At 43.2% G+C, this 26,913-nt stretch overlaps 1 protein-coding gene across 8 annotated transcripts in view; it reads right to left on the bottom strand.

The window, feature by feature from the left end:
- Nucleotides 1-9,295: 9,295 nt before the first annotated feature.
- The window catches only part of TMEM63C (transmembrane protein 63C), a 220,666-nt gene continuing 203,048 nt past the window's right edge, over nt 9,296-26,913 (bottom strand). For 5 of the 8 annotated variants that reach the window (XM_043984288.1, XM_043984290.1, XM_043984286.1 and 2 more), the window contains 7 exons: nt 25,404-25,469; nt 24,175-24,337; nt 23,750-23,855; nt 21,253-21,420; nt 19,899-20,011; nt 19,137-19,211; nt 9,296-14,878 (listed from right to left, as the gene is read on the bottom strand). In XM_043984288.1, the coding sequence (XP_043840223.1) occupies nt 14,675-14,878; nt 19,137-19,211; nt 19,899-20,011; nt 21,253-21,420; nt 23,750-23,855; nt 24,175-24,337; nt 25,404-25,469 (895 nt within the window). In that variant the 3' untranslated portion in view covers nt 9,296-14,674. Of the gene's footprint in view, nt 15,956-18,511; nt 18,812-19,136; nt 19,212-19,898; nt 20,012-21,252; nt 21,421-23,749; nt 23,856-24,174; nt 24,338-25,403; nt 25,470-26,913 lie in introns of those variants that run through there. The other 3 variants (XR_006354828.1, XM_043984291.1, XM_043984292.1) reach the window with 3 other exon arrangements.

Here is a 26,913-nt window from a genome sequence, read left to right on the forward strand (position 1 = left end):
ACTTTTCTGTACAAGCAAGAAGCAGCATACATCTCATTGAGACTGGTGGAAACAAAGACACCAGAATCCTAGAACAAAGAAGGAGAGAGAGAGAGAGAGAGAGAGAGAGAGAGAGAGAGAGAGAGAGAGAGAGAGAGAGAGAGAGAGAGAGAGAAACAGAGACACAGAGACAGAGACAGAGAGATAGGGACAGACAGAGAGATACAGAGAGACACAGAGAGGAGAAAGGGTGCTGATGGTGAGGATTAGGGCGAGGGAGTGTCAAACCAAAAATAATGCTTGAAGTTGCAATTTTGTGTTCAGGGCAAAGGCTTATGAATAAAAAATAGACTGTGCCATCAAGTTAAATTCAGATGGTCATGACTGAGTACTATTTTCCCTGTTGGATTTTGTCTTGGCCTCCCTGTCTTGATTGTTCACTATTTAAATCATTAAAAGGAAAGAAGGAAACAAGCATTTTTTCCAGTGCCTACTACATGGCAGTTACTTTGCAAATATAAATTCATTTGATCCTCACAACAACCCTGGGAGGTGGGCAGTATTATCATTCCCATCTTACAGTTAAAGGAACTGAGGCAGACGGAGACTAAGTGACTTACTCAGGGTTATACAGTGAGTAAGTGTCTGAGGCTGGATCTGAACTCAGGACCTCTTGACTCCAGGCTCAGCACTGTATTCACTATGCCACTTAGTTGCCTCTCTGATAGTTCATTAGATTATTGATTTAGAACTTGGAGGGACTTCACTCTTCCCTGAAAACACAGCACTGTGAGGGCATGGTAGGGCAGAAACTTCAGAGAGGTTAGGTGATGTTCTTAGCTAAACTGGTGTCAAGGTCAGTATGAGGACAAACCAGATCAGACTCCTAGACCAGTATTCTTTGCTTTACAACATGCTGCATCATCCACCCATCCTGGTCCCTTGCCCTCTCACATAGAACTTGAAGGTAACAATGGAGGTCTAATTAGCGGTTTTTACACCCAGGCCAAACTAACTAATCAGGACCCCCCCCCCCCGCCCCTTACACTTTTCCATGAGCTCATACCTTACCAGCATGACCGAAATATCTTTTGTCACTCTTCCCATCTTCACCATTCTGGAGTACCAGTGACCTGATTCCTTGGCCAGAGATGTGACAAGGTATTTGTGGACTCTAGGCGAGGTTTTCAAATTGTACCCCTTCTGTTTTAAAATTGCTCACCTTCTGTGCATTACTGAATCCTGTAAAAATTTACAATACAACATATATTTTCCCAGGGTCACATAGCTAGTAAGTGTCTGAGTCTGAATCTGAATTCAGATCTTCCTGACTCTAGGCTCAGCACTCACCTAGCTTCCCCTAGTACATTAAAATCTAAACATCTAATTATCGAATCAACCCAATGAGCTATATAATGTGCCCTCTACATGTATTGGGTTGGGTGTGTGTGTGTGTGTGTGTGTGTGTGTGTGTGTGTGTGTGTGTGTGTGTGGCAATTGGGGTTAAGTGACTTGCCCAGGGTCACACAGCTAGTAAGTGTTAAGTGTCTGAGGCAGAATTTGAAATCAGGTCCTCCTGACTCCAGGGTCAGTGCTCTATCCACTGTGCCACCTAGCTGCCACCTCTACAGGTATTGTTACTGTGGATGTGATGTAAGTGGTACCATGGAATGATTACTTGTAATCCTGGGGAAATCATTCTTGATATACTGAATGCTCATGCTCTTTCTTTCAGCCTTTCAAGTATCTGAAAACAGCTATCATACCCATCCCATACCCACCCTTCCACTGGCCCAAGCCTTCTTTTCTTTAGGCTTTACATATTTAGTTTCTTGTACTTTGCTGTATTTCACATACTTTCTAGTCTCTTCACCATCCAAGTCACACTCAGTGTGCTTGTTTCCTTAGCTCTAAAATTGGAGTAGTAATAGCATCAATCTCTCAGGATTGCTGCGAGGATCAAGCGAGGCCATATTTGTAAAGTGCTTAGTACAGTACCTTGCATATGGTAGGCACTTAATAAGTCCCTTCCTTCCTTCCTTCCTTCCTTCCTTCCTTCCTTCCTTCCTTCCTTCCTTCCTTCCTTCCTTCCTTCCTTCCTTCTCTCCCTCCTTCCTTCCTTCCTTCCTTCCTTCCTTCCTTCCTTCCTTCCTTCCTTCCTTCCTTCCTTCCTTCCTTCCTTCCTTCCTTCCTTCCTTCCTTCCTTCCTTCCTTCCTTCCTTCCTTCCTTCTTTCTTTCCTTCCTTCTCTCCCTCCTTCCTTCCTTCCTTCCTTCCTTCCTTCCTTCCTTCCTTCCTTCCTTCCTTCCTTCCTTCCTTCCTTCCTTCCTTCTCTCCCTCCTTCCTTCCTTTGTTCTTTCCTTCCTTCCTCCCTTCCTTCTTTCCTTCCTTCCTCCCTCCCTCCTTCCTTCCCTCCCTCCCACCTTCCTTCTTCCCTCCCTCCCTCCCTCCATTCCTTCTTTTCTTCCTTCCTTCCTTCCTTCTTCTGGATGTGTTCAACTTTGCAAGATGCTCCTAAAAAGTATGTTGTCCCATGCTGAATGTAGTACTCCTGATGTATTCTGACCAGGGCAGAATATAGCAGGATTCTCATATCCCTCATTCTTGACAGTATTCCTTATAAATGTAGTATACAACTTTTTTTTGTCTATAGCATCACATTGCTGACTTGTATTAAGCTTGTAGTCCACTAAAATCCTTAGGTTATTTTCACATGAACTTTTTTAAAGCCATGTCTCATTCATCCTATACTTAAACTATTTTGAGCCCAATTTAAGAGCTTTACATTTCTCCCTTTTTAGATTTTTTTTTTATTAGATACAGTTGAATTTCATGCTGTTGAGATCTTTGGGGTTCTTTCTTTTTGTGTGGGGCAATGAGGGCTAAGTGACTTGCCCAGGGTCATACAGCTAGTAAGTGTCCAGTGTCTGAGTTCTCAGGTCCTCCTGAATCCAGGGCCGGTGCTTTATCCACTATGCCACCTAGGTGCCCCTGATCTTTGGGGTTCTTAAAGCTATTCTGAGTCATGTCATCTGAATGAAGATTTGATCAGAAAGATGTCAGTACAGATGGCAAAGTCATTGATAAAAATGATGAAATTAATAGGACCGGGGGCGGCTAGGTGGCGCAGTGGATAAAGCACCGGCCCTGGATTCAGAAGGACTTGAGTTCAAATCTGGCCTCAGACACTTGATACTTACTAGCTGTGTGACCCTGGGCAAGTCACTTAACCCCCATTGCCCCGCCAAAAAAAAAAAAAAGAAATTAATAGGACCAAAGACAGAGTGTTCCTTTTAGAGACCTTCCCCTAGGTTGCACTCCTAATTCATTAAAACTCTGAGTCCAGGTGTTTAATGAATTCCGGACCTACCTAATTGTACTATCATCTACCTCATGATTCTCCATCTTGTCCATAATGATACCACAAGAAACTTTGCCCAATGCCTTGTTGAAATACAGGTATATTATTTCTATGGCATTTCCCTACCTATCAGTTTCATAATTGTGAAAAAGCAAATGATATGAATATAGCATGATTTATTGGGTTTTGTGCCCTAATTCTGTATAGTCTTTGATCCCAAACTCCCCTCCCCTCTCCTTTTCTCTTCTTTCCCTGCCTCATAATCCTGTCAGATACTTACTAGCTCCATCACTTCCTCCTGAATCCAGGGCCTGAATTCAAATCCGACCTCAGACACTTGAGACTTACTAGCTGTATGACCCTGGGCAAGTCACTTAACCCTCATTGCCTTGTAAAACCAAAAACAAATGGAAGTGATATTAGTCTGGCATGATTTATTGGTTCCCAAATTCATTCTTCAAAGGCTCTGTTTCAAACCTCTCATCCCCTCCCCACTCCCTTTCCCTCCTTGCTCCTCCTTCTCTCCCTGAGAATATCTCTGCAGATGGTTCCAGATCTATATTTCCAGCACTGACCTTTCTTCTGAACTTTAGATCCACATTTTAAACTGCCTACAAGATTTCACCACAGAAATTCCATGCTAGCTTCATTGCCTTAAACTTTGTTATTGTTGTTGTTTAGTCATTTCAGTCATATTTGGCTTTCTTCACGACCCCATTTGGTATTTTCTTGGCAATGTATTTTTGCCATTTCCTTCTCCAGCTCACTTTACAGATGAGGAAACTGAGGCAAATGGGGTTAAGTGACTTGCCCAGGATCACAGAGCTAGTAAGTATATGAGGCTGGATTTGAACTCAGGTTTTCCTGATTCCAGACTCAGCATTCTATTCACTGTGCCACCTAGCTGCCTCCTCAAACTTTAACTTGTTCCAAATCAAATTTATCATCTTTTCCTTTTAGACCTAATTATCCTATTTCAGGCACCATTCATTTTCCCTTGTTCACAATCTTTGGTGTTATCTTTAATTCTTCCCTTTCCTTCACTCTGGGTGTTGTGAGGCTCAAAAGAGAACATGGATTTCCATCCATTACAATCACTTTGCAAACCTTAAAGCACTATATAAATACCAGTTGTTATTATTACTGTTAGTCTGTTAGCTACAGGCTTCATTCCCCCAGCCTTCTACTTCTCTCCTGCTGGACTTAAGCAATGTTTATAGAGCAATATAGGAGTGTGCTAGTAAATGTTTAACAACCAGGCTGGAGATGGGGATGGGAAATAAATACACACATCCATTTAAGTTTAATTTGTATTATTAACAGCTCTTAGGTCTAGACAATCAACAAAACAATACTTCAGCCCTGATTTGTAGCATTTATGGATTTTTGAGGTATAAGTGCTCACCCTGACAATTTGACAATTAGCTCTGTGAGCTGGTAGTACTGGATCCAGCAACAACTTTGCTTCGCCTCTCCTATCCAGTCAGGTACCAAGTGTTCTCCATTTTAATTCTGTGTTATCTCTTAAGCTTGTTCTATGTTCCCTATTCTCATTGCCACCATCCTAGAACAGGTTCTAAATACCAACCAACACAGGTTATTGAAATAGCTTCCTAATAGATCTTGCTTTTAGTTCTCCCTGACTAATCCATTTTTCATATGAGTAATCTTTCTTATGCACAGATAATTATTTCACTCAAAAAACCCCATTGATTTCTTTCCCTTCTGATATTATTTTCCAACTACATTGAATACATCTTGTATGTACCTAGTTCTTTTCAGGCTGTCTCTCCCATGTGCCATTTAAAAAGGTTCCAGAGGGGGCAGCTAGGTGGTACAGTGGATAGGGCACTGGCCCTGGATTCAGGAGGACCTGAGTTCAAATCCAGTCTCAGACATAACACTTACTAGCTGTGTGACCCTGGGCAAGTCACTTAACCCTCATTACCCTGCAAAAAAAGAAAGGTTCCAGAGACAATTTCTGGGTAATTGATTCATTTTATTAATAATGTCAGCATTTTAATAAAAATATGGTCATTTGGTCATCTCTCTCTTAGACCAAAGACAATCATGGCAGCTGGCTCATGATTTACATGTCTTTCTGGAAGAAGAGTCTTCCCCAGGGTGGCAATCAACTGTGATTGCTTAACAATTAATGAGAGAATTAATATTACAATGAGGGTCTGGACCTGAACTTTGATTATGTCATTTACTTCTTAAATTAATCCCAACTTTGGTCAATCTATTCAAAGAATTTATCCCCACACAAACCTGAGTAGAACACAATAGCTACCCAACCTGTGTGGGTCTGAACAAGAAAGTAAGTCCAATCTCATTATCAGCAATATCATTCATTGATTCAATAATAATTTCTCTCACACATTAGAATGCCTCCTCTAGGTTCTGTTATCTCCCTACACTCCAACTCCCCTTTTTGTTGTGTTCGCCCATTAGAACATATGCTCCTTGAGGGCAGGGGCTGTTTTTGTCTCTTTTTGAATCACCAGAATTTACCACAGTGCCTGTTGTAATGAATGTTTATTGACTGAGTCCCTGACCTGAGAAAATTTCAAGCTCCCTTTGCTTGATATTCAAAACCCTCCTCAAGGTCTCACTCTGTTTTTCGAGTTTTTATTATGCTATTATTACCCTTTACATAGTCAACACTCCAGAACAGTTTGATTTATTCTTTTTCCCATTCACTATACATCATTTATTCCTTGCTTCCATGTCTTCACTATACTATTCCCTGTTTAAATCAATCATTCGACCAATCAAGAATTTGCTAAGTACTTTATTATGCACGAAGTGCTGGGAATATAAAGACAAAAGCGAAAAGTGTTCTCATAGAGCTTACAGTATATTGTAGGAGACATACTTATATAGATATAGATGAAATATATACAAAATAGAAACAAGGTGATCTGGGGTGGGGAAGAGCACTAGCAGCTGGGGTGATAAGGAAAGGCTTCATGTAACAGTTAATACTTGAGCTGGGTCTTGAAAGAAACTAGGAATTCACTTGTAGAATTTCTACCCCCTTTCCTCCACAAAAACTCTCTTGTTGGTGGGGATGGGGAGGTGGAAGGAGGTGTAGAGCATGTAGGCATGGGGGTAGGGAGAAGGGTTTCTATCAGAAGCAGAGTAGACATTCTTTCCTCTTGGACCTCACAAAGCACATTCTTTTGAAACTATTTAATGTATTTATTATGTAATGTTGCATGTTATAGTTATGTGTTTTTGTTTTATCCCAAATCAGACTGCAAACTCTGTGAGAGAAGGGACTGTGTCTAATCTAAACCTTAGATCTGCATCCCACCCCCTCCACACACACACACACACACACACACACACACACACACACACACACACACACATAGTGCCTTCCATAGGGTAGGCACTTAATTAATATTTGTGTGTTGAATAAATGACTTTTTTTTCAGGGAAATTGGGGTTAAGTGACTTGCCCAGGGTCACACAGCTAGTAAGTGTCATGTGTCTGAGGCCACATTTGAACTCAGGTCCTCCTGAATCCAGGGCTGGTGTTTTATCCACTGTGCCACCTAGCTGCCCTCAACAAATGACATTTTTAATGAACCTTGCTGGTTTATAGGGATTACCACTTCACTTTCTAAGTGCTCACAAACTATCCCTTAAATAATCCATTCTAGTCTTTTGCCAAGAATTAATATCAAACACAATTTTGTTAAATATGTCAAATGATATATGCTTATTAAAAGCTTTTGAATTTCCTTTAGATTAGTCATAGTTATGATACAGTAGAGTTTGGTTCTCATGTGTTGAGAAATTGAGATATAACATATGCTGTCAGGAACAGTTGATGTGTTGATTGGTTTTCCTGCTCTGCGTTTTTTATTCCTTGTTATAAGGCATGGATCACTAGGTATGGGAAGGAGAGGGATTTATTTAAAAATAGGGGTGATATAAAAATATTTTTTAATAATTAAAAAAGTCATACCAAACTAAGCATATTCTTTCTTTGGACAAAGTTACTAGATTCATAGATGAGAGAAATGTCCTAGAAATAATACCTCTGGATTTCAGCAAGTCTGACAAAATCTTACATTATATCCTTCTGGCCAAGATGGGAGACATGTTGACTAGATGACATGATAAATGGATTGAGAACTCATTGACTGATTAGACCCAAGGAGTGATGTGATGACAACCCAGAGGTAGATCTCTGATAGAGCGTTCCAGTTTCTATCCTAGGTCATAATTCAATTCAAGATTTTTTATCAGAAACTTTTGGGAAGACATATATTTAGTAATAACATGCTCATCAAGTCTGTGGGTGACATGAATCTGAGAGAGAGTTAATATATTGAATTATGGAATTGGGATCCCCAAATAGATTTTTTCTTTTTTCTCCCCAAAGATCTTGACAGATGTAAATGTTGGGCTAAAGTTAATAAGATGAAATCATAAAGATATGTGAAGTTAGTACTTTGGTTAAAAATAACATACAACTACAGATTAGGGGCTGTGAGGGGTTCTAGTGGGCATCAGTATGAATGAATGAAAAACAATGTCCCAAGCACTGTGGGAAGGGTTATGGATACAAATACAAAATTAGGACAGACCTTGACCTCAAGAAGCTTACATTCTAATGAGAGGAGACAGCATATGTAGGGAACAGATAAAGGAATTATTTTCTGGAAAGTCATATAGGTTGTGAAAGGAACAATAGGGCAGTCCATCAAAACAGCCTTTTCAGAGGCAATGGCAGTATTGATCTGGTTATAGTACTCAGAACAAGAGGTAGAAAAGAGGTGTGTGTGTGTGTGTGTGTGTTAGGGGACTTGGGGGATGGTAATATGCCAGAATAATATACAATGATGTGGTAGCCAAAACTGCTATCTTAGGCTGCATTAATAGAAGTATTGTCCAGAATGAGGGAAATAATAGTCTCATTATATTCTGCCCTGGTCAGACCACATTTGGATTATTGGCTATTAACCTGACATTCAAGGCTCTCCTCAATCTAGTATAGTCTTTGCCCATATCGTTCCCCTCAACTTAACTTTCCAATACAGACAAACTGGTCTACTCTGTCTCATGCCAAGCTTCTCATGTCATGTCATTTCTTGCCTCTGCACCTTCATCCAGAGTTTACTGTGCCTATGATGTGTTCCCTTTGCTCTCCACCTGTTGAATTCCTATCCATTCTTTAAGGCCAGACTCAAGTGCTATGTCTTTCTCTGACCACCAAGAGTCAGTAATGATTTTTCTCCCTTAAATCTCAGATAGTACTTGATTTGCATCTCTTTTGTGTATTTGTGCATTATAGTTGTCTGTCTATCATAATCCCTTACTAGACTATAATCCCCATAAAAACAAGGACTATCATGTAAACTTTGTGTCTTCCCAAGCACCTAGCATAGTGCTTTGGTAGGTTATTAATAAATGTTAAATAAAATGTTAAATACAGTTTCATCATCTATAAAAGGAGGAGGTTAGAATAGTTTCCTTTCAGCTCTGAAATGCTTTTGCAATAGGGTCATATCCAAGAGAAAAGACTATATTTCCCATGAGGTACTAGGTTCTCAGGATATGTCTGATTTTAATGTCTAGAAATTAAATTCCCTTTGGGACTCTGTGCCTGTGATTCAGTGTGATTATATCAGGAGAGTGATAGAGCCTACTAGGGGATGAAGTGGGATTGGTCATAGGAGCACCCTGTGCATGAAAGTGGGGGAAACAAAATTGTGGTCTGCATTCTGGTTGCCAAGAGTGAGCTGAGGGGAACTCAGAGAGTCTGTAGTGATGTGACCAAGACAGTAAGTGGCAGCTGAAGCTGAAACTCTGAATGGGGCTTTGGATGCTACATGAGTGGGTCTTTCCAACTTTAATTCCAGATGTACAAGAGACATTTGCCATACATTCCTTGACATTAGAATGTGAATCTCAGTGGAATATTTCCCTGTTGGCTTAGGGATGGGACCATAATTCCTCGGGTAGGTAGGTACATATATATGGAGAGTAATACTTTGCTTTTTTTTTTTTTTTTTTGGTGAGGCAATTGGGGTTAAGTGAATTGCCCAGGGTCACATAGCTAGTAAGTGTCAAGTGTCCGAGGCCAGATTTGAACTCAGGTCCTCCTGAATCTAGGGCCCGTGCTTTATCCACTGCACCACCTAGCTGCCCCAGCCTTTGCTTTTTAAAATTGCCTATCTTTGTCTTTTAAAAGCATGCTATTTAAATGATTATTTGGTTAACTAGCTTGACGAAAATTAAATGTGGATGACCTTAGAATTTCTAGTTTCCAGAAGTTTCAATGTTTGGGTTGGAATGAGGACTTCAGCCAAATGAGGCATACTTCTATATTGAACCCAGTAATCAATATGAATTCAGAGTTGAGTGGCAGCAATGCTACATTAAGATTGTATGAGAATATGGACACAGGAAAGAAGCACACCTTCACTTCCTGGGTAAAGACAAACTAGTGAATAAGAAGTCCCTTATTTATGAAGCACGGTGTATTTCAATAGCCATCTCCATTACTTTCCCCTCAAAGCTGGGGAAACTGATAGGGAGTGACAGGCTTAGGGAAGAAGAAAGAAGGCTTGAATATCTTGAGAGCTACCCTTCCCACTGTTGTCTCCCTGGGAACTGGAAAAGTAGAGGCAAAGGCATCTGATTTGCTAAATCTTCTGTGACAGCAAGGCAGCACCTGTCACCCACTTTGCTCTGTGGGAATAATGATAATGTGGGGAGTGCTTGACTTCATATTCAACATTCTTTTCACACCATAGTCCAGATCTATTCCCCCACATACATCCACACACAAATGGGATGAGGGCCCCTCAGAAAGTAGGTACTTGGAGAAGGGAAACTTTGTGGCTCAAATGATCTCAAGGAATTGGATTTGAATCCTATTACATGTGACCTTGAGCAAGTTACTTAACTTTTCTGGGCCTCAGTTTACTCATTTGTAAAATGAGAGAGCTAACCCAGATCTCTAAGGTTTATGTCCCATAACATGTCAGGAGGTAAGCATCCCAAGGCAGTTCATGTCCTATTAGCCCTCAACAATGCCAGCAGCAGCCTGATTAGGAGAGAAGGGATGGGGTATGGCCACCCCACTGAAATACAAACTGAGGCAAGTCTTCATCTCTGGCTTCAGTGATTCTCTTTTTGATATTTGATTTTTTTTTTAGAGAGGCAATTGGGGTTAAGTGACTTGCCCAGGGTCACACAGCTAGTAAGTGTTAAGTGTCTGAGGTCGGATTTGAACTCGGGTCCTCCTGACTCCAGGGCCAGTGCTCTATCCACTGTGCCACCTAGCCGCCCCTGATATTTGATTTTTTTGTTATTTGTTCTTCAATCAGGTCCTCCCCTTCTACTCCTGAATTTGACTTGTCCTTATAACTTAGTCTCTTCTCATGGATTTGCCACCTCTTCTACTCTAAATTTATCTGCTCCCTGACTGCTACTAGAGATCATTTCCTCTCTCCCCTTCTGCAAGTTGCCTCTTGGACACTATTATTTCCACCCTGTTGGGGTACTTAGTTGCCCCAGTACAGGTCAGGCCAGGACAGTTCCCAGAAGCAATAAGGCAGGGTTTTATCCCATAAACAGAAGGTCCTGACCCTGTCCAGGCTGTCTTTGATGGAGGGGAATAGAGCCAGGCAGGAAGCTGGGTGGAGTTTGTTTTATTCAAGACATGGTGATAGCAATAGATTTCAAGGTCACAGAACTCTGGCACATTCCTAGAGTGATGACAGCCAGGGTGAGTAAGGCAGACACTCATCAGAATCCCCAGTGGACATAATGGGAACAGGCCTTTTCTTCCAGAGACAGTGGAGAAACAGGTCAGTGAAAGCCAGGAGGCCTGCACCCAGGCACAGGAAAGGAATGGGGTTTGGGGGAGGGTGCCCAATTTGAACTGGCTCCCAAAGAAGTCTGTTAAAGGACAGAGTTCAGACATAGTTTCCACTCTCCCCTCACCCCAGAGGAAAGCTCAATTTCTCCCAAAGGAGTAAAAGTGGAGCATCACATTCCAAGGGTCTGAAATGTGTGTGTGTGTGTGTGTGTGTGTGTGTGTGTGTGTGTGTGTGTGTGTGTGTGTGTGTGTGTGTGTGTGTGTGATCAGGTTGTTGAGTTGGGGAGAATGAATACAGAGTTAAAGTTGTTAAGGGTGTGTGTCTGTGTTTAGAATGAGACATACAGGGTTGGGATGGTTGGGTTGGGTTATCCTATGTGGAATAGATACAACTGGATGACTAAGATGTAAGACAGCGAATAACATGGAATAACATGGATAGCGGCCTGGGGAGTTTCAGTGGGTAAGAACAGAGGATGCCTGTGGCTATAGGAGCAAATGGGCAGGTATAGCTGGGGTGGATTGGGGCATAGGGGACAAAGGGAGTATAATAGGAAGGACGGATGATGACTGGATTTGTGTCAGCATATGTAGAATGGCTTTGGAGGGAAGGGATGACTGCTCGGCTACATATATACAGTATGAGGAAAGGTAGGGGGACGACGAGTCCCCAGATCTCCACATGACTTTTCCCTTGAATTAGACTTCATCAAATCTGTTATCCAGATGTTGGTGCAGGTGGGACGGAATCCTGGCCCTTAGCCCAGTGGTATTGCGGGCTGGTAGCCCTGTTCATTTACCAGATGGATTGGAACCAATTCCACCCGTGTTGAGCATGAAGTCAAACTGGATTCCCTCCCCTCATTCTCAAGGTCTTCTCCTGGGGGAGAAGGATGAAGGTGCAACGAATGAATGAAAACCAAGGCAGCAGGCAGGTAACAAGTGGGAGTGTGCCTAAGAAATGGACATCCCTGGCTACTTTCTGGGCATGCTGCTGATCCAACTGAGCCGGGGCTCCTAAAGTCTATGGTTTGAACCTGCGGAAAGCCTGAAGAGGTCAGAGAGCACTTGGCCTGGGTCCCCTGGGCAGCTCTGCAATGGAAAAGATCCTTCCTTTCTCCCCACTAACTGGTTTAAAAGAGAAAAAAAAGCCCTTTGGCTTAGTTTTTACTGCGAGGGTTTGAGTGAGTTATAATCTCCTCTCCCACAGTTTCTTCCCTTTTCCTGGCCCTACTCCTTTGGTACGACCCCGTTGCACTTTGGGATAAGGTCCCTCCTTTCTCCAATCTCTCCACCATCTCTAGGACCACTTGGTCAACCCAAAGAATAGGCAAAGAACTTGGGGTAAATGGGCATTTTTTCATCATCAGAGCTCCAGCTTCAACCACAATGAGATTGGGTGGATGAGTGCATGTGTGTACATGCAATCAGATATTCCCTTGCATTGGGAACTGGTGTGTCTGACATGCATAGCACCTCTCTCAGGCCTGAGGATTTCCAAATAATGAGAAACCGGCAAGAAAACCCCAGAGACTGTGCCATTAATGAGGGTCATTCAGGTCTCCAAGAAAGTGTAACCTATTTCCTTCCACTTTTCTTCTCCCCACCCAGGGAAACATTGGACCAGAGATCAGGAACAGAAGTCCTTTCCCTTGGCTCATTCCCAAGCTCTGACTACAACACCAGAAGTATCTCTTTACTTCCTGTACCAGGTGTTGGGTGGCACTGCCAAGGCCCATTACACATGGCAGCCCATTACACCCCAGAGCTGCCTGCATGGTGTTGGGAGTCAAGAGAGACAGTAGAGGTAACAGCTCTCAACAGCCCTTCCTTCAGACTGATTCAGCCCCAAGAGGAGAGCAGCATTAACCATGGAAGAAGCCCATCCTGGGAGCATAGATGGATACAGCATGACTCTTAAGAAATACAGGTGTTCATTGTCCAAGTTGGATGATGGTTTCCTATCTATCCATCCTTCTAGGCTTCCACCTGCTGGGGATGGAGGGAGGCTGGAAGAAAAAGCAGCCAGCAGCGGTGTCTGGGCTGTGGGTCAACATGGGGGTGAAGGCAGAACTCCCCAACAAATAGGAAACTGCTTCCATTCCCTTTGGTATAATGACACCTCACCTGGGTCCCCCTCCCAGACAAGACAGAAACCAGCAAAGGGGAGCCTGGAGAGATGATTGAACATAGGAAAGGTAAGATGTCTTGTTTGAAGTGCAGGGGTTAGTCACTATCCTCGGGTCTGGGCAGGGGGTTCTTACCCTCCGCTGCTAGTCACTTTGGTCCTGTGCTGGACCAGAGACACTCACATGGCAGCTGGCACGAAATATTTTGCATGGCTGCCACCCTTACCCTGGAGGCCTGTTCTGTTGGAACTGACCAAGGTGATCCATCTCTGGGTGAGCATGGGGTGGGAGGGCCAATATTTTACATCCTCCAATACTTTTGGGTGAATGCCTACTTCCTTCTCCTTTACCCTGCCTTAGCCCTAACATCTACAAATGTTCTGAGGACTCTAATATCTTCTTGAGAATTCTACTCCTACTGATGTGTGCCCTCATCTGAGGTTCTCTTATCTTAGCTTTCTTCCTCCTCCGCCTTACCTTATTTCAGCACTGCTCTGTCCAGAGTAATCTAGTAAATGGCAGGAGAGAGGAAGAAGAGGAGTGGAGGCAGGACAGGTGACAACCCAAAAAATTCCCTCAGTGTAATCCTTGACTCTGGCATTCATACTACATATAGTTTCTGGCTAGGGTGAGGCCTCAGGAGCCACACAAATCCCTTCGCTTTAGGGAGAGTATTTTTTCTCATGAGTTCTTATTTGGGGAAACCTCCAACTCCAGGAATTTGGGGAGGTGTCTTCCTCCAATCCTGGGTGGGGGGGACTAAGAAGTCCCCCTTCTTAGAGTTGGCCAGCCCAGCCTATTCTCTTGCTCCTTGATGACTCTGCCAGCCACAAAACAGTAGAGATCTCTTTGGGTCTCCAGGGGAAGTAGGGATGGTGAAAAAGTAGTTTGAGTGGCAGAGCTTCTAAAAGACAAACAAATTGGAGAAGGGTTTTCAGAGGCAACAGGACAATAGGACGGGGCACCCTTTTGGACCCCTCTCCCCTGCTCTTTCTTTTTCTCATCTGCTCTTAGGGAGGGACAAAAGATCAATTCCTAGGTCTGGGGCACTGGCTGCCCCTTCTGAGACATAGAGGTTGCTAGTATTTTCAGTCCAGGGACCCAGGCTGCATCTTCTACCAGATTCACATTCTAGTTGGCCAGTCAAGTGTGACTGGGATCTCTCAACCTGCCAGGGCCCAGGGATGGAGGCAGGAGTCAAACTGGCAGCCTTAGAGGATCTGGGGGAGTGGGCCTGTGGGTTGAAAGGAAGGGGGAGATCGGATCTACCCTTCTTCTGCTCCCTGTCGTGTTCTTCTCTTGATGCTGGCATTCCACCCGGTGTGGGAGCACCTTTGGCGGTGGAGAGGGGTGATCCTTATTAGTCATGGTCTTCCATTAATAGCCCCTCGTGGAACTCGCCCTCGGCTGTCTCCACTTCGGATGAAAAGCTCTGCGGCCCACTCTCCTCCTCCCTGTCCAAGGCATCCAGCTGGCTGCTCATGGTACCGTAAGACTGACGGCCGGGAGACGTGGCTGGGGTCACGCTCATCTCCAGTTCCTGGAGCACTGGGGCCACATACAACTGGGTCCCCCAGACAAGAGAAAGGAGAGAGAGTAGGAAGTCATATCCAGGCATAATTAATTCACGGCTCATTCACAGTGTCTTAAAATCTCTTGCTTCATGTCTCGGGATACAGGGAGTGGGGCATCCCTCAAGCTCCATGAGTCTTGATTCCCTCTCCCCGACCACCGCCCACAGAACCAAGCCCTATTTATGTCACTCCTAATCAGGGGTCTTAGGTTACTGCTTTGCTTACTGAAAACAGAGGGGGAGGTCGGATCCTATGAGAGCCATGGGGAAATTTAGACTATGCCCACAACATCTGCAGCTTTAATTCCAAACAGCTGGCCAGTAGGGGTGTCACCAGCAACTCAAGGGTAACTTTTGATCACCATCCTCACTCTGACTCCTAATAAGCTGAGAATTCCCGGTGTTCAGGGATTCTAGGGTCCTTTCATCTGTCACTTTCTGAGATTGCGGCATAGTTAGTGGATAGAGATTTGGACTTTAAATCAGGAATGCCTGGGCTCAAGTCCTGTCTCTAACACATACTGGCTGTGTGTCCCCTGGGCGGGTCACTTAAGTGTGCTTGGCCAGAGGGTGTCCTCACTGTCCTAGGGGGTATGCAGTCTGCAAACATCAGGAGTGCTGCTGCCCAAACCAGATAAAAATTGGACTTGTGAAATGTTTTAAAAATAAATGAAATACAACAAAACATAGATAATGTTACTTTGAGGTTTTCTAGGTCAATATGCGGTCACAGGGATCTGTTTCTCTTTGAATTTGACACCCTTGCTCTAGGAAACTCTAACGTTATAAATTGCAAAAGAAGGCACTGACCTGCATTAGTAGAGGTAGTTTCCTTACCTGGGTGTTCCGTATATCAATGAAATCATAAGTCCGTACTTAATCCCTACCTGTGGCCCTTAGCACAGGGAACACAGTAGGTGCTTAGTGAATTGATTTTGTGGCATTGCCTAGAGCACTGAGAAGAATCACACAGCCAGCATGTGTTAAAGGCAGCACTTGAACCCAGGTCTTTGGGAGTTTGAGACCGGTTCTCTTTCCATTATGCCACACTTCCTCCCAGCCTGCCTCCTTGATTTTGCATGTTGTGAGTCAAAGGAAGAAAAAGGTTGAGAACCACCACTCCAGGCTTTTCCCTCTTCTCCCAACCCTAAACCTGACCTCATCTATTCCTTAGTTTCTTTTTAGCCAGAGACTAGCACCAGTTGAAGGAACCCAAAAGAGGCCAATGGGAGGAGAGTGAGAGGTTTCATCTACTTCCATGTCCTCCTAGGAAGGAGGAGATTTTTCAAAAAATGGTACCAGATGGGGGCAGCTAGGTGGTGCAGTGGATAAAGCACCGGCCCTGGATTCAAAAGGACCTGAGTTCAAATCCAACCCCAGACACTTGACACTAGCTGTGTGACCCTGGGCAAGTCACTTAATCCTCATTTCCCCCACCCAAAACAAACAAACAAAAAAATGGTACCAGATGATCAGAAAGGGCCTAAAAATGGTCTACTCTGCAAACTGGATAGTGCAGTTATCCCTTCCACATCAAGGGGGTTAGGGGTGTGGTGCCCCAGCGATCTGCAAAATCCTTGTTAAAATTTTTGGCCCTCCCTTTGTACCAGAGAAGAAGTGGAATATTTTTCTTTTTCTTTTATAGGGTGTTGACATTATATAGTACTATACATATATTTTATGCATTTCTGAGTTTCTAAACTTTGTGTCATTTGTGCCTTTGCATGTCATCTGTGGCTTCCACCCTCCCCCCCCCCAATTCCCATTTAATTTCTTATGTTGATATATTGAAACCACGATGAGTAAAGTCTCAACGTAGAAGGGATAACTTTATTTCCCTGGAGCCTGGTGCTGTATATGTGTGCAAAGTGAAAGTGGGAACATTATCACACTTTACAAGAGGAGAAAACTAGACATAAATTTACTGGCACAAGGAACTCCTTCATGAGAACACACCCTCTACCAATGCAGGTCAGCACCTTCTCTGTAATTTATAGTCTTAGAAAGTTGCATAGGGCACTGGGTGGCTAAGTGACTTGTCCAGGGTCATATAGCCAGCATGTGTCAAAGGTGTCTTGAATCCAGCTCTTCTTGTCTTGAAGACTGACTCTCTATATCCACTATGCCACTGCCCCTCCCTGGCACCCATTGGCAGATAGTTTTATCCAGTAAAGCAAATGATCAGAGGAGGTCTTGGGGGCAGAACAATCTCAACATATTTTTCAACAATCACAATAACAACATAATGCGTTATAAGAGTTTAAGGTTGTTTCTGAGGGTAGTGGGGAAAGCACCAGCATTAGAATTCTCTGGACCTGGGTTTGAGTCCTGGCTCTGTCAGCCTGCATGACTTTTCTCCAAACCTCAGTTTTCTCAGTCGTTAAATGGGGAGAACACTTTACTACTTCCCCAAGGTGGTTGTGAGCAACACACTTTGCAACCCTTTAAAGAACTATAGAAATGCTACTTATCATTTGCTATTGCTGTTGTCTTCTTTTAAAAAGTTAAAATGCTAATAAATGTTTCATTTTGTTTTTTAAGTGTTAATTCTGATTATGGCTTGTGAATTTATATATATATATATACACACATACATATAAACACATATGAACTTATTATAGCCATGAACTCACATATATGTGTGTATATACATACCTATGCATACATATATATGTGTATACATGTGTGTTTGTATGCATGTATATGTATATATACATATATACATATATATGTGTATGTATGTATGTGTGTGTGTGTATATATATATATATATATATATATATATATATACAGAGAGAGACAGAGAGAGAAAGAGAGGGGAAGGAACTTTAGCTAGGCATGAATGCTCAGCCCCATGGGACAGCACTGGGTGAAGCTGCTGAAATCAAAACTTTCTTCATGTATGTGACATTTTAATCCAAGAGCAGTTTGTTTTTTAGATACTATAATGGTGACTATACTATATGAGAAAGCATTGTTTTCATTACAAATGGAGTGGAAAGGGAGGTAGTTTCTTTATTCAAGGTTATGAGGATTCTGTCTTCCCTTAGTCATTGGGAAGAATACCATTTGAACTTCATGGACTTCAGATTCATAATTAGTGGTTATGAGGGCAGCTTGGGAGACAGTGTGGCATAGCAGATGGAGAAATGGTCTCAGGATCTAAGAGACCTGGGTTCAAATCCTGACTTGAACACATACTGGTTGTGTGATAGTGGGCATGTCCCTTCTTCTCAATGGTCTAGGCAACTTCTTAAGATGCTAAGTCTCAGAGAAGGTACCAACTTGAATGAGTAGAAATGTCTACATCTGGCACATCTCTATGCCAATAAAATCAGGTCCATTCCCTATCCCTGAGCTAGAGGTTAATTTGAGCCTGCCTCCCTCCCTCCCTCTTGCTTCTTCTCTCTGGCTCCCCGCGTATGTGATGAACCCTTTATCAATATCCAGGATTCCTCTTCCCTGAACCCAACAGATCAGAGCCCACTATGAGATCTAGCCTCAGACACTTACTTACTGTGTGAGCCTGAGCAAGTCACTTAACGTCTGTTTGCCTCAGTTTCCCATTTGGAAAATGGGGCTAACGATAGCCCCTACCTCCCAGGGTTATTGTGCAGATCAAATGAGGTAATGGTTGTGAAGTGCTTGGCATGGTGCCTGACACATAGTGCCATATAAATGTTAGCTTATTATTGTGATGATGTTGACTGTGATTTCACCAACTTGTTCTCTCCTTTCTGTTACAGAAGTTGCTCTCTTATGGCCTGTGAATATTGAGCCCAATTTGCCGCTCTTGGATTGACAGACATACCTTACCCTTCTGTTCAGACTTTGATTCTCTCTCTTCTGCTCTGTTCTCTGGCTCTCCAGCACCTGACCTCATTGGAAGATAGCTGACTGTGCTCTTGATTTTACACGCCTTATCTGAAGGGTAAGGGAACTTCTGTCTATATCCCCCCTTGATTCCAGTCTCTTGAGCCTGTGCCTCTAACCTCTAACCAGCTGTCTTTGGATTTTTTTTTCCATTTAACCATGAGTGCCACATAAGAGTCTTTCCCCTGAACCAATTCCTTTTCTGTTAGAGGAGGGAAGTCCGTGGGATCCCTCTCCCACCTCATCAGGCCTTGGTAATGACCGCTTGCTTGCCTGCCTTCCCCAGGATCTTGACCCTGCCAGTGCCTCATGATCTCATCCTCACTCTGTCCTTTCCAACCTCTTTCACATCCAAGGGGGCAGGGGCATGACTCACATTGTACAGGAAGATGGAGGAAGAAATACTTCTTTGGAGGTGGAAATCACCAGAGGCTGTATCTGATGTCTCCGCCTGTTGCAGAGAAAGGAAGACAGTGGGACTGAGAACATGAGCAGCTCATTGCTCAGATTTGGTTGGGGCGTTTGGCCTCCAATTCAGCGCTCCCTCCCAACCCTCAAACCTATCTTCTTGATTTATTACCTTAACCCAAAGGAGGGAGCATAGTTGGCAAACAGTCCCTGTAAGAGGGGTAGGGTGGGGTGAGGAGGCAGCCTTTGATATGGGCCTTTTCCAGTCCAAGGGACCATCGTGGAGGGGAGCTAAAGGGAAGTTAGAATTGGGGACCCGGATCAGTCTCCTTTGGTAGCCTGGTGGGGAGGGGAGAAAGATGGTTCCCAAAGTACCACCCTTCTCTTCCCCTCTGGTTTCAGGATTGCCAAAATCACAGAACAGTCTAGTTTTGTCCTCTGGATCATTAGGTTGAGGATCCCTGCCTGAAACTTGGGTGAACCAGAGGGACTATCAAATCCAAATGAACAGGATGTCTTCCCTTTTGGTATGGAGGTAGTGTTTCCAAACCTCACCCAAGCAGAGAAATAGAGTTAAAAGTAAAGAGGAGAATAGAGGAGCAGTACAAACTCCTCTTCTTAGAATTATTCTATTCTTCAGTTCAGAATGGCATATTGGAATAATTCCTCCATGGGGGTAAATGAGAGAGACACAAAAACCCAGGAGGAAAGAAAGGGCCACTGGGCTCACCTCAGAGTCAGGTAGTCTCTTCCAAAGCTTCCCAAAGCAAAGACTAATGAAAGAAGTCACAATGGCAGCGAGGAGGATCGTCAGGGTAAACAGAGTGATGGGATGAAGGCTACCTACAAGGGGAGAGACAACTATCATGGGGCTCATGCTCATGGATAATCATCCTTCCCTTAGCATTCCCACCCCTTCAACCTGCTTCCAAGACCAGAATTCAGGTGCCATCTGAGAAGACAATCCATCCAGCAGAAGCCTAGCCACACCTTCCAAATATCTCTAAGCACTTGAATTAGTATCTTCATGACTAGCACATGATAGGTGCTTATTAAATACTTGTTGATTGGATTGGCTGGTTAACTGCCTGAAAACACTGGAAGGAAATCTTCTGCTTGTGCTCCCAACCCCGAGGAGCCCAGTCTTCTCTCTTTGAATTTCTAGGGATGAAAGCAGACATCAGATTATTTTGCCATCCCATGTGCCCAAAATACACACTTTAAGTTTGGGATGTTGTACTGCAAGTTTTGTCTGCACTCAAAGGCACAAAGGATATTTTCTCCCTTTCTTCAAGTGGAACCGGATGAATGATAGGAACCTTCTTCATCTGAACCACCAAGATGTATGTACCTTTCTTCTTATTTATCTGTTTGGGGTTTTTGTTTGATTGCTTATTTGGCTCTTCATTCATCAATTCATTTATTTAAGTAGTCATTCCTTCCATTAAAATACATTTTTATTGGTATCTTTTGGTCTTCTATCACCTAAATTTCTCCTCCATCCTCCCAGAGAACCATTCCTTAGAACAAAAAAAATTCTTTCGCTTTAATCCTAACTCGACTGAACCTGTGCTCCAGTCTATAAATACTGTCTCTGACTTACCTGATCTTTTTTTTTTTTTTTTGGCGGGGCAATTGGGGTTAAGTGACTTACCCAGGATCACACAGCTAGTAAGTGTCAAGTGTCTGAGGCCGGATTTGAACTCAGGTCCTCCTGAATCCAGTGCCGGTGCTTTACCCACTGCGCCACCTAGCCGCCCCCTTACCTGATCTTTTGATGTCATTTCATGCTTCTCCTGTTCTCTTCTGTGATCTAATAAACTGCTTGAGGATAATAGTCTTGGGTATACTCCCCAAGAATGTATTCTAATACATCCCTAGGTTTCACTCAGTAAAAACATTTGAAATGTGTAGTAATTCAAGTACTAGCTACCCAGCCCTCCACTATCGGGTAGCATTTTCTATGACCGCTTTGCATACTGTAGGAACCCAGCTATTCACAAAGTCAGACCATCTTAGGGATCAGGGATGGGAGTGGTGAGAGAAATGGGAACAGGAAACACAAGCCTTTTTTCTGGCCCTACCTAGACGGACAATGGAGAAGAAGAGCAGCCAGAACATAGAAAGGAGGGGCGCCAGGATCACCTGGTAAACTCCCACCATGTGGAAGTCTTCTTTCAGCTTCGTAGGGGCGTAGGTATAATACAAGTTGTACTTATCAGTAATATGCTTCATGCAGACATAAAGCAGCCCTGGAAGAGGAGAGGAGGAAGAATAGAAAAGAAAAAAATCATTAAGAGGCAGCTCAGGCAGTCACAGCCTACTTCTATTCCCCCTTTCTGAACTCTTTCCCAAATGTCCCACCCAAAGAAATCAAAATCAGGACCCATCTAGAGGCGAACACCCTGGACTTCCTTCAGAAGACAGCCTTGGCTGAACATCGGCCTGCTGATGCTTTTTAGGGACAACCTTTTTTTTTTTTTTTTTGGTGAGGCAATTGGGGTTAAGTGACTTGCCCAGGGTCACACAGCTAGTGTTAAGTGTCCGAGGTCGGATTTGAACTCAGGTCCTCCTGAATCCATGGCCAGTGCTCTATCCACTGTGCCACCTAGCTGCCCTGACAACCTTATTTTTTAAATGTAACTTTTAATTGATCTTATTTTCTTTTTCAATTAATAAGAATTTATTGTCTCACCCTCTCATCCCCCTTCCCCCCACTGAAAAAGAAGAACAAAGCCCTCATAATAAATGTGTCACCAAACAAAAGGAATTCCTGCACAGGACACATTCAAAAATGTTTTTCCTTTTTTTATCTTGAGGATCACCTTAGTTCTTGACCCTTTAAAAGGTGAAGAAGTTTGTGCCAGGAGACAAGATTGACCCCAGAAGCCTTGATGCCAATGGGAAAGATCTTGGTCAAGCCTTAGCTCCACTCCTGTCCCCTAAGGTTGCTTCCACTGTAACAAAGACTATCCCCCTGGACTTGGGGGTAATGGTGCGATGAATCCTTGAGACATTGGTGACTTTGGAATAAAATTTGGATATGGGGACCAAGAGCTATAGGGAAAGGCTTGTGGCTTTTCTGGACTTAAGTAAACCTCTATCCTCTGTAGTCTATACCAAAGCTTCTTAAATTGTGGGTTGTGACCCCACATGGGGTCATATAACTGAAGGTAGGAGTTGTGAAAAATTTGGCAACATTAAAAGGTTGTGCGTACCTATATTTTAGTATTTATTTGTTTTTGGGGGGTTTTGGGGTTTTTTGTGGGGCAATGGGGGTTAAGTGACTTGCCCAGGGTCACACAGCTAGTAAGTGTCAAGTGTCTGAGGCTGGATTTGAACTCAGGTCCTCTTGACTCCAGGGCCAGTGCTTTATGCACTGAGCCACCTAGCTGCCCCCCTATATTTTATATACCTATATAACTGGGATTTATATACCTATATACCTAAAAGTTTTTCAGGTGAAAAGGGGTCGCGAATGGAAAAAGTTTAAGAAGTCCTGGTCTATGCCATAATAATTTTGCTCTGGGATTGAGAACCACTTTCTTGCCTTCCTCTGGAGTCACAACTGACCAGCAATCCATCCTCCTTCCCTTCCCACCTCCAGAGATCAGCCTTGATGTGGGAGGTAGGGGCAAATGATGGCAGATAGAAAAAAGGAACAATGGTACTAATCCTTCTCAAGCCCCTGTAGGTAAGAATAGGTAGGACAATGGCTTGATTAACAAATCAGGGGGAGCATTCCCTCCCTTCTGGCCTGCTGAAGGGAAAAAGTGAGAGAAGGCAAAAAAAAAAAAAAAAAAGGAAGAGAAAGGAGGGATGGATCATAGCAGGGGTTGTTAGCCTGGGATCCAACTTTTAAAAAAATTTCTTAATGGTATTTCAATATAGTCAGTTCCTTTATATTCCTATGTATTTTTTCTCATGTACTTAAAAACATTATCCTGAGGAAAGGTCCACAGGCTTTTCCCGCTAGACTGATGAGGGGATCCAAGACATAAAAAAAGGTTTAAAACCTATGGACTAGAGAAATAGGCTTGGAATGAGGGATAGAGAAAAGGAGAGAGATGGGGAAGCTAAGAAAGTGAAAGCAGGCTTTCTGGTATTTCATCAGTGTCGTACATCCAAATAGACACAAGGTTGGAGGGGAAATTGGAAGAACCCTGGAGAGTTGTGGATTAGTGGTTAGCCACAAAGAAGAAATGGAGTGGAATTAAAGCCAAATAAATTGTTCCACTTTGTTCTCACCTCTCTCTTCTAAGGTCCCTATTGAGAACTAGGAGACAGAAGTTGGATAGGACTATTTCTAATTTAAAAACCCGATCTAGTCGCCAGTGTGAGGTAAAGCTACATGTTTGGAACTCTCTCAGAGTTAGGGGGACAGAACTCATGCCTAGGACCAAGCTTCACTTTAGCTCCACTTTCCCCTCATGATGTCACTTAAGATGTCCCCAGAAATATCTTCTAAAGTCCTTGTAATTGTGAGAATTGGCTTATTTGGTTCATCAGAGGCACCTTAGGGGAACCTAGAGGCATGGTTCGGGTCTGAATCCCCTCACATCCCTCAGGAGGAGAACTTACCAAATGGGACAATGATGGGGCAGGTGATGCTATATGCCATCACCACACTGATGACACAAGAAATCCAGGAATACTCCCGTCCATACTCGAAAGTTCTGACTTGACGCTAAGACAGAAAGGATGGCACTCGTATTACCCAGAAGGCCTTTGGATCTCCTCCATTCCAGCTGCTTCTCTTGCTCTTTTGCCCTGCCTTTTAGATCCGCGTCCCTAGAGGTGGCTCTCCTGAGGGAACTGAACCATTGTTGCACGCCACCTCTGTACCTACCCCGCTCATCATCCCTTCTTTTGAGGCCCTCAGCCACTTTCTCAGTCTTCTTCAAGGCAAGGAAGGGAAGCTATTGTCTCCATGCAAGAAAGGCAGAAACAGAGGCTGTTTGGGCTGTAGGGGGTAGGGGTGGGAATGGCAGGCAGAGGTCTCTTACCTGCCTGATGTTCACTCGTTCACCTTCAGATTTGGAGAAGATGAGGCGTATAATATAGTAGAGAAGGGACTCCACACGCAGCAGGTCACTGCCCGTGCCAATCAGACTGGAGGTGATGACATAGTTAACAAAGAAGGCCCCGTTGTCAGGAAGAAACACACACCTGCAGGGCCCAGAAGTCAGGATGGATGGGGGGAGGGTGGTAATAGAGGGTGCAGGAGGAAAAGAAGGGGAAAACAAGGGGAGGGGAGGGAGAAGAAGAACAGAAATGGAAAATGAGAGAAAAGGCAAGATCAATATTGGAAAAGGAAGAGAAGAAAGAGGTCAAAAAAAAAAGAAGAGAAAAAGAAAGAGGAGAAAAAGTGTTGTATAAATGTGTTCCCCACACAATGAAGGAAGGAAGGAAGGAAAGAAGGAAAGCAGGAAAGAAAGAAGGAAACAAACATTTATTAAGCACCTACTATGGGCCAGACACTGTGCTAAGCATTTTATATCTCAATTTGATCTTCACAACCTCCTCAGCATTCTCTAATTGGAGGGCTGGGGGGTGGAGCAATAAACTCCTCCCAAAGCATTCCTTTAAAGAGGGCTCAGGATTTTCCAGTTTACTTCATTTCCCATCAAATGCTCTGCTAGAGCAACTTCATGAACATCATGCCCCCTGAGGTGTCCCCCCCCAGTCCCCTAAGGGCAAAAATTGTCTTTCTATTTCTTATTTGCATTCCCAGTACTTAGCATGGTGGCTGACACATAGTAGGTTCTTTATAAATGTTTATTGACTATGAGACTGACAATAATCCTGGGAGATAGATGCTATTATTATCCTTAGTTTACAGTTGAGGAAATTGAAACAGAGAAAGGTTAAATGACTAGTCCAGGGTCACAATAGGTGATAGAGAGTAAGTGTCTGAGGCAGGATTTGAACTCAGGTATCCCTGACTTTAGTCTAACATTCTATTCACCAAGCCCCCTAGCCACCCAGGTGAAAAAGTGGCTCTTTATGAATGTGGCAGCTGGAGGGAGGGCAAGGACATACATCATTACATGTGTGAGTACAGGCCTTCCCCTGCTGTTGCACATCCATGTGCACATACAAACTCTTGCAGGCATATACAAACATATAGCCTTGGGTGGATGAAGAGACATGTTTGACATGCTATGCCAACAATATACACCTACAAATATGTACATGGTAGACACACCAAAAGGCAATGGCCACAAGTACTCACTGGAACTTCAGTTCTGCATGGTCCAAAAAGTAACTGTCAAAGAGCCATCGGAAGAAAAGATCCAAACTTGAAGGAAGAATGGGAACAGAAAATGAGCAGCAGATCAAAGATCCCATTTTTCTCTACCTACCCTTGTTTCTTCACAGCCTCTGGTCTTCAGCTCCTCCTTGTGTTAGAATCCCATCGATTCCACTAGGTGCATCTCTTCAAAGTCCCCAAACACACCAAATTCCTTTCTACGTCCACGTCTCCCATGCTTTCTCCTCTTCCAACAGCTACTCTTGGAACATCCTGCTTCCTTATCTTTTTGCTTATTCAAGTCTAACAAAGGCCTGTCTCATATCTTCCCATCTCCATACAGTCCTCCTGACCACTCTAGCCAACAATCCCCTTTCCCTCTTTAGAAACCATTGAACATTTCAAAGGCTCATACTATTACAGAACTAGAAGGGACCTTCTGCCTCCACCCCAGGCCACCTAGCTCAACTTACCTAGCTAATGTGGGAATCACTTATACAATATCTCTGACAAGTAGACACTAGTCTCTGTTTATTGGTCTCCCATAAGAGAGACAGCCAGCCCAGTCTTGAAGTAAAAAAGATGTGAGTTCAAGTTTAAAATTTAATACATACTAGCTGTGTCATCCCAGATGGGTCACTCTTCAGCCTGTTCATTCATTCATTCTTTCTTTATTTTGCGGGGCAATGGGGGTTAAGTGACTTGCCCACGGTCACACAGCTAGTAAGTGTCAAGTGTCTGAGGCCAGATTTGAACTCAGGTCCTCCTGAATTCAGGGCCGGTGCTTTAACCACTGCACCACCTAGCTGCCCCCCAGACGGGTCACTCTTAACCACTCAGTTTCTAGGCAACTGCCTAAGATTCTAAGTTGCAGATAATATGCCAACCTGCATTGGTAGAGGGAATTCCCTCACCTGGGAGTTCCTTATACCAATGAAATCACAGGTTCTGTTCTTATCCCTATCTAATTTTTTCAGGAAGTTCTTTCTTATATTGAGTTGAAATATGTTTCCTCTAAATTTTATTCATTTTTCCCTCTTGAAATTTTTTTGGTATTTTAAAAAGTTTTTTTTTAAATCCTAGACTTAACAAACATGAAAGAAAACGAATGTTCCCATAAACATAGTAGAACAGAAGATTGTATATGAATTTAAGAATCTTTATTCTATAACAGCTTGTCTTTCTTTTCAAACATATAATAAATTTAACATGTAATTTTCAAAGCTGTCCTTGTTTGTGATTCTTTCTGGTCTTCCTTTAGTTAAAATTGTTTAATTTCTTTCCTTCCTTCCTCTTTCTTTCTTTTCTTTCTCTTCCTTCCTTCCTTCCTCTTCTTATTTTGCTGCTGCTATCCTATCCTTATTTCCCCTTCCATTTCCACCCCCTTCCACATTGGAAAAGAAAAGACAGACCCTTGTAACAAATGTAATTCATCAAGCAAAGTAAATATGCCTATTAGTCCTGTACAAAACATTTATTTATTTAATAATTA

Source organism: Dromiciops gliroides, chromosome 2, assembly GCF_019393635.1.
Source record: "Dromiciops gliroides isolate mDroGli1 chromosome 2, mDroGli1.pri, whole genome shotgun sequence".
Taxonomy (NCBI): Eukaryota; Metazoa; Chordata; class Mammalia; order Microbiotheria; family Microbiotheriidae; genus Dromiciops; species Dromiciops gliroides.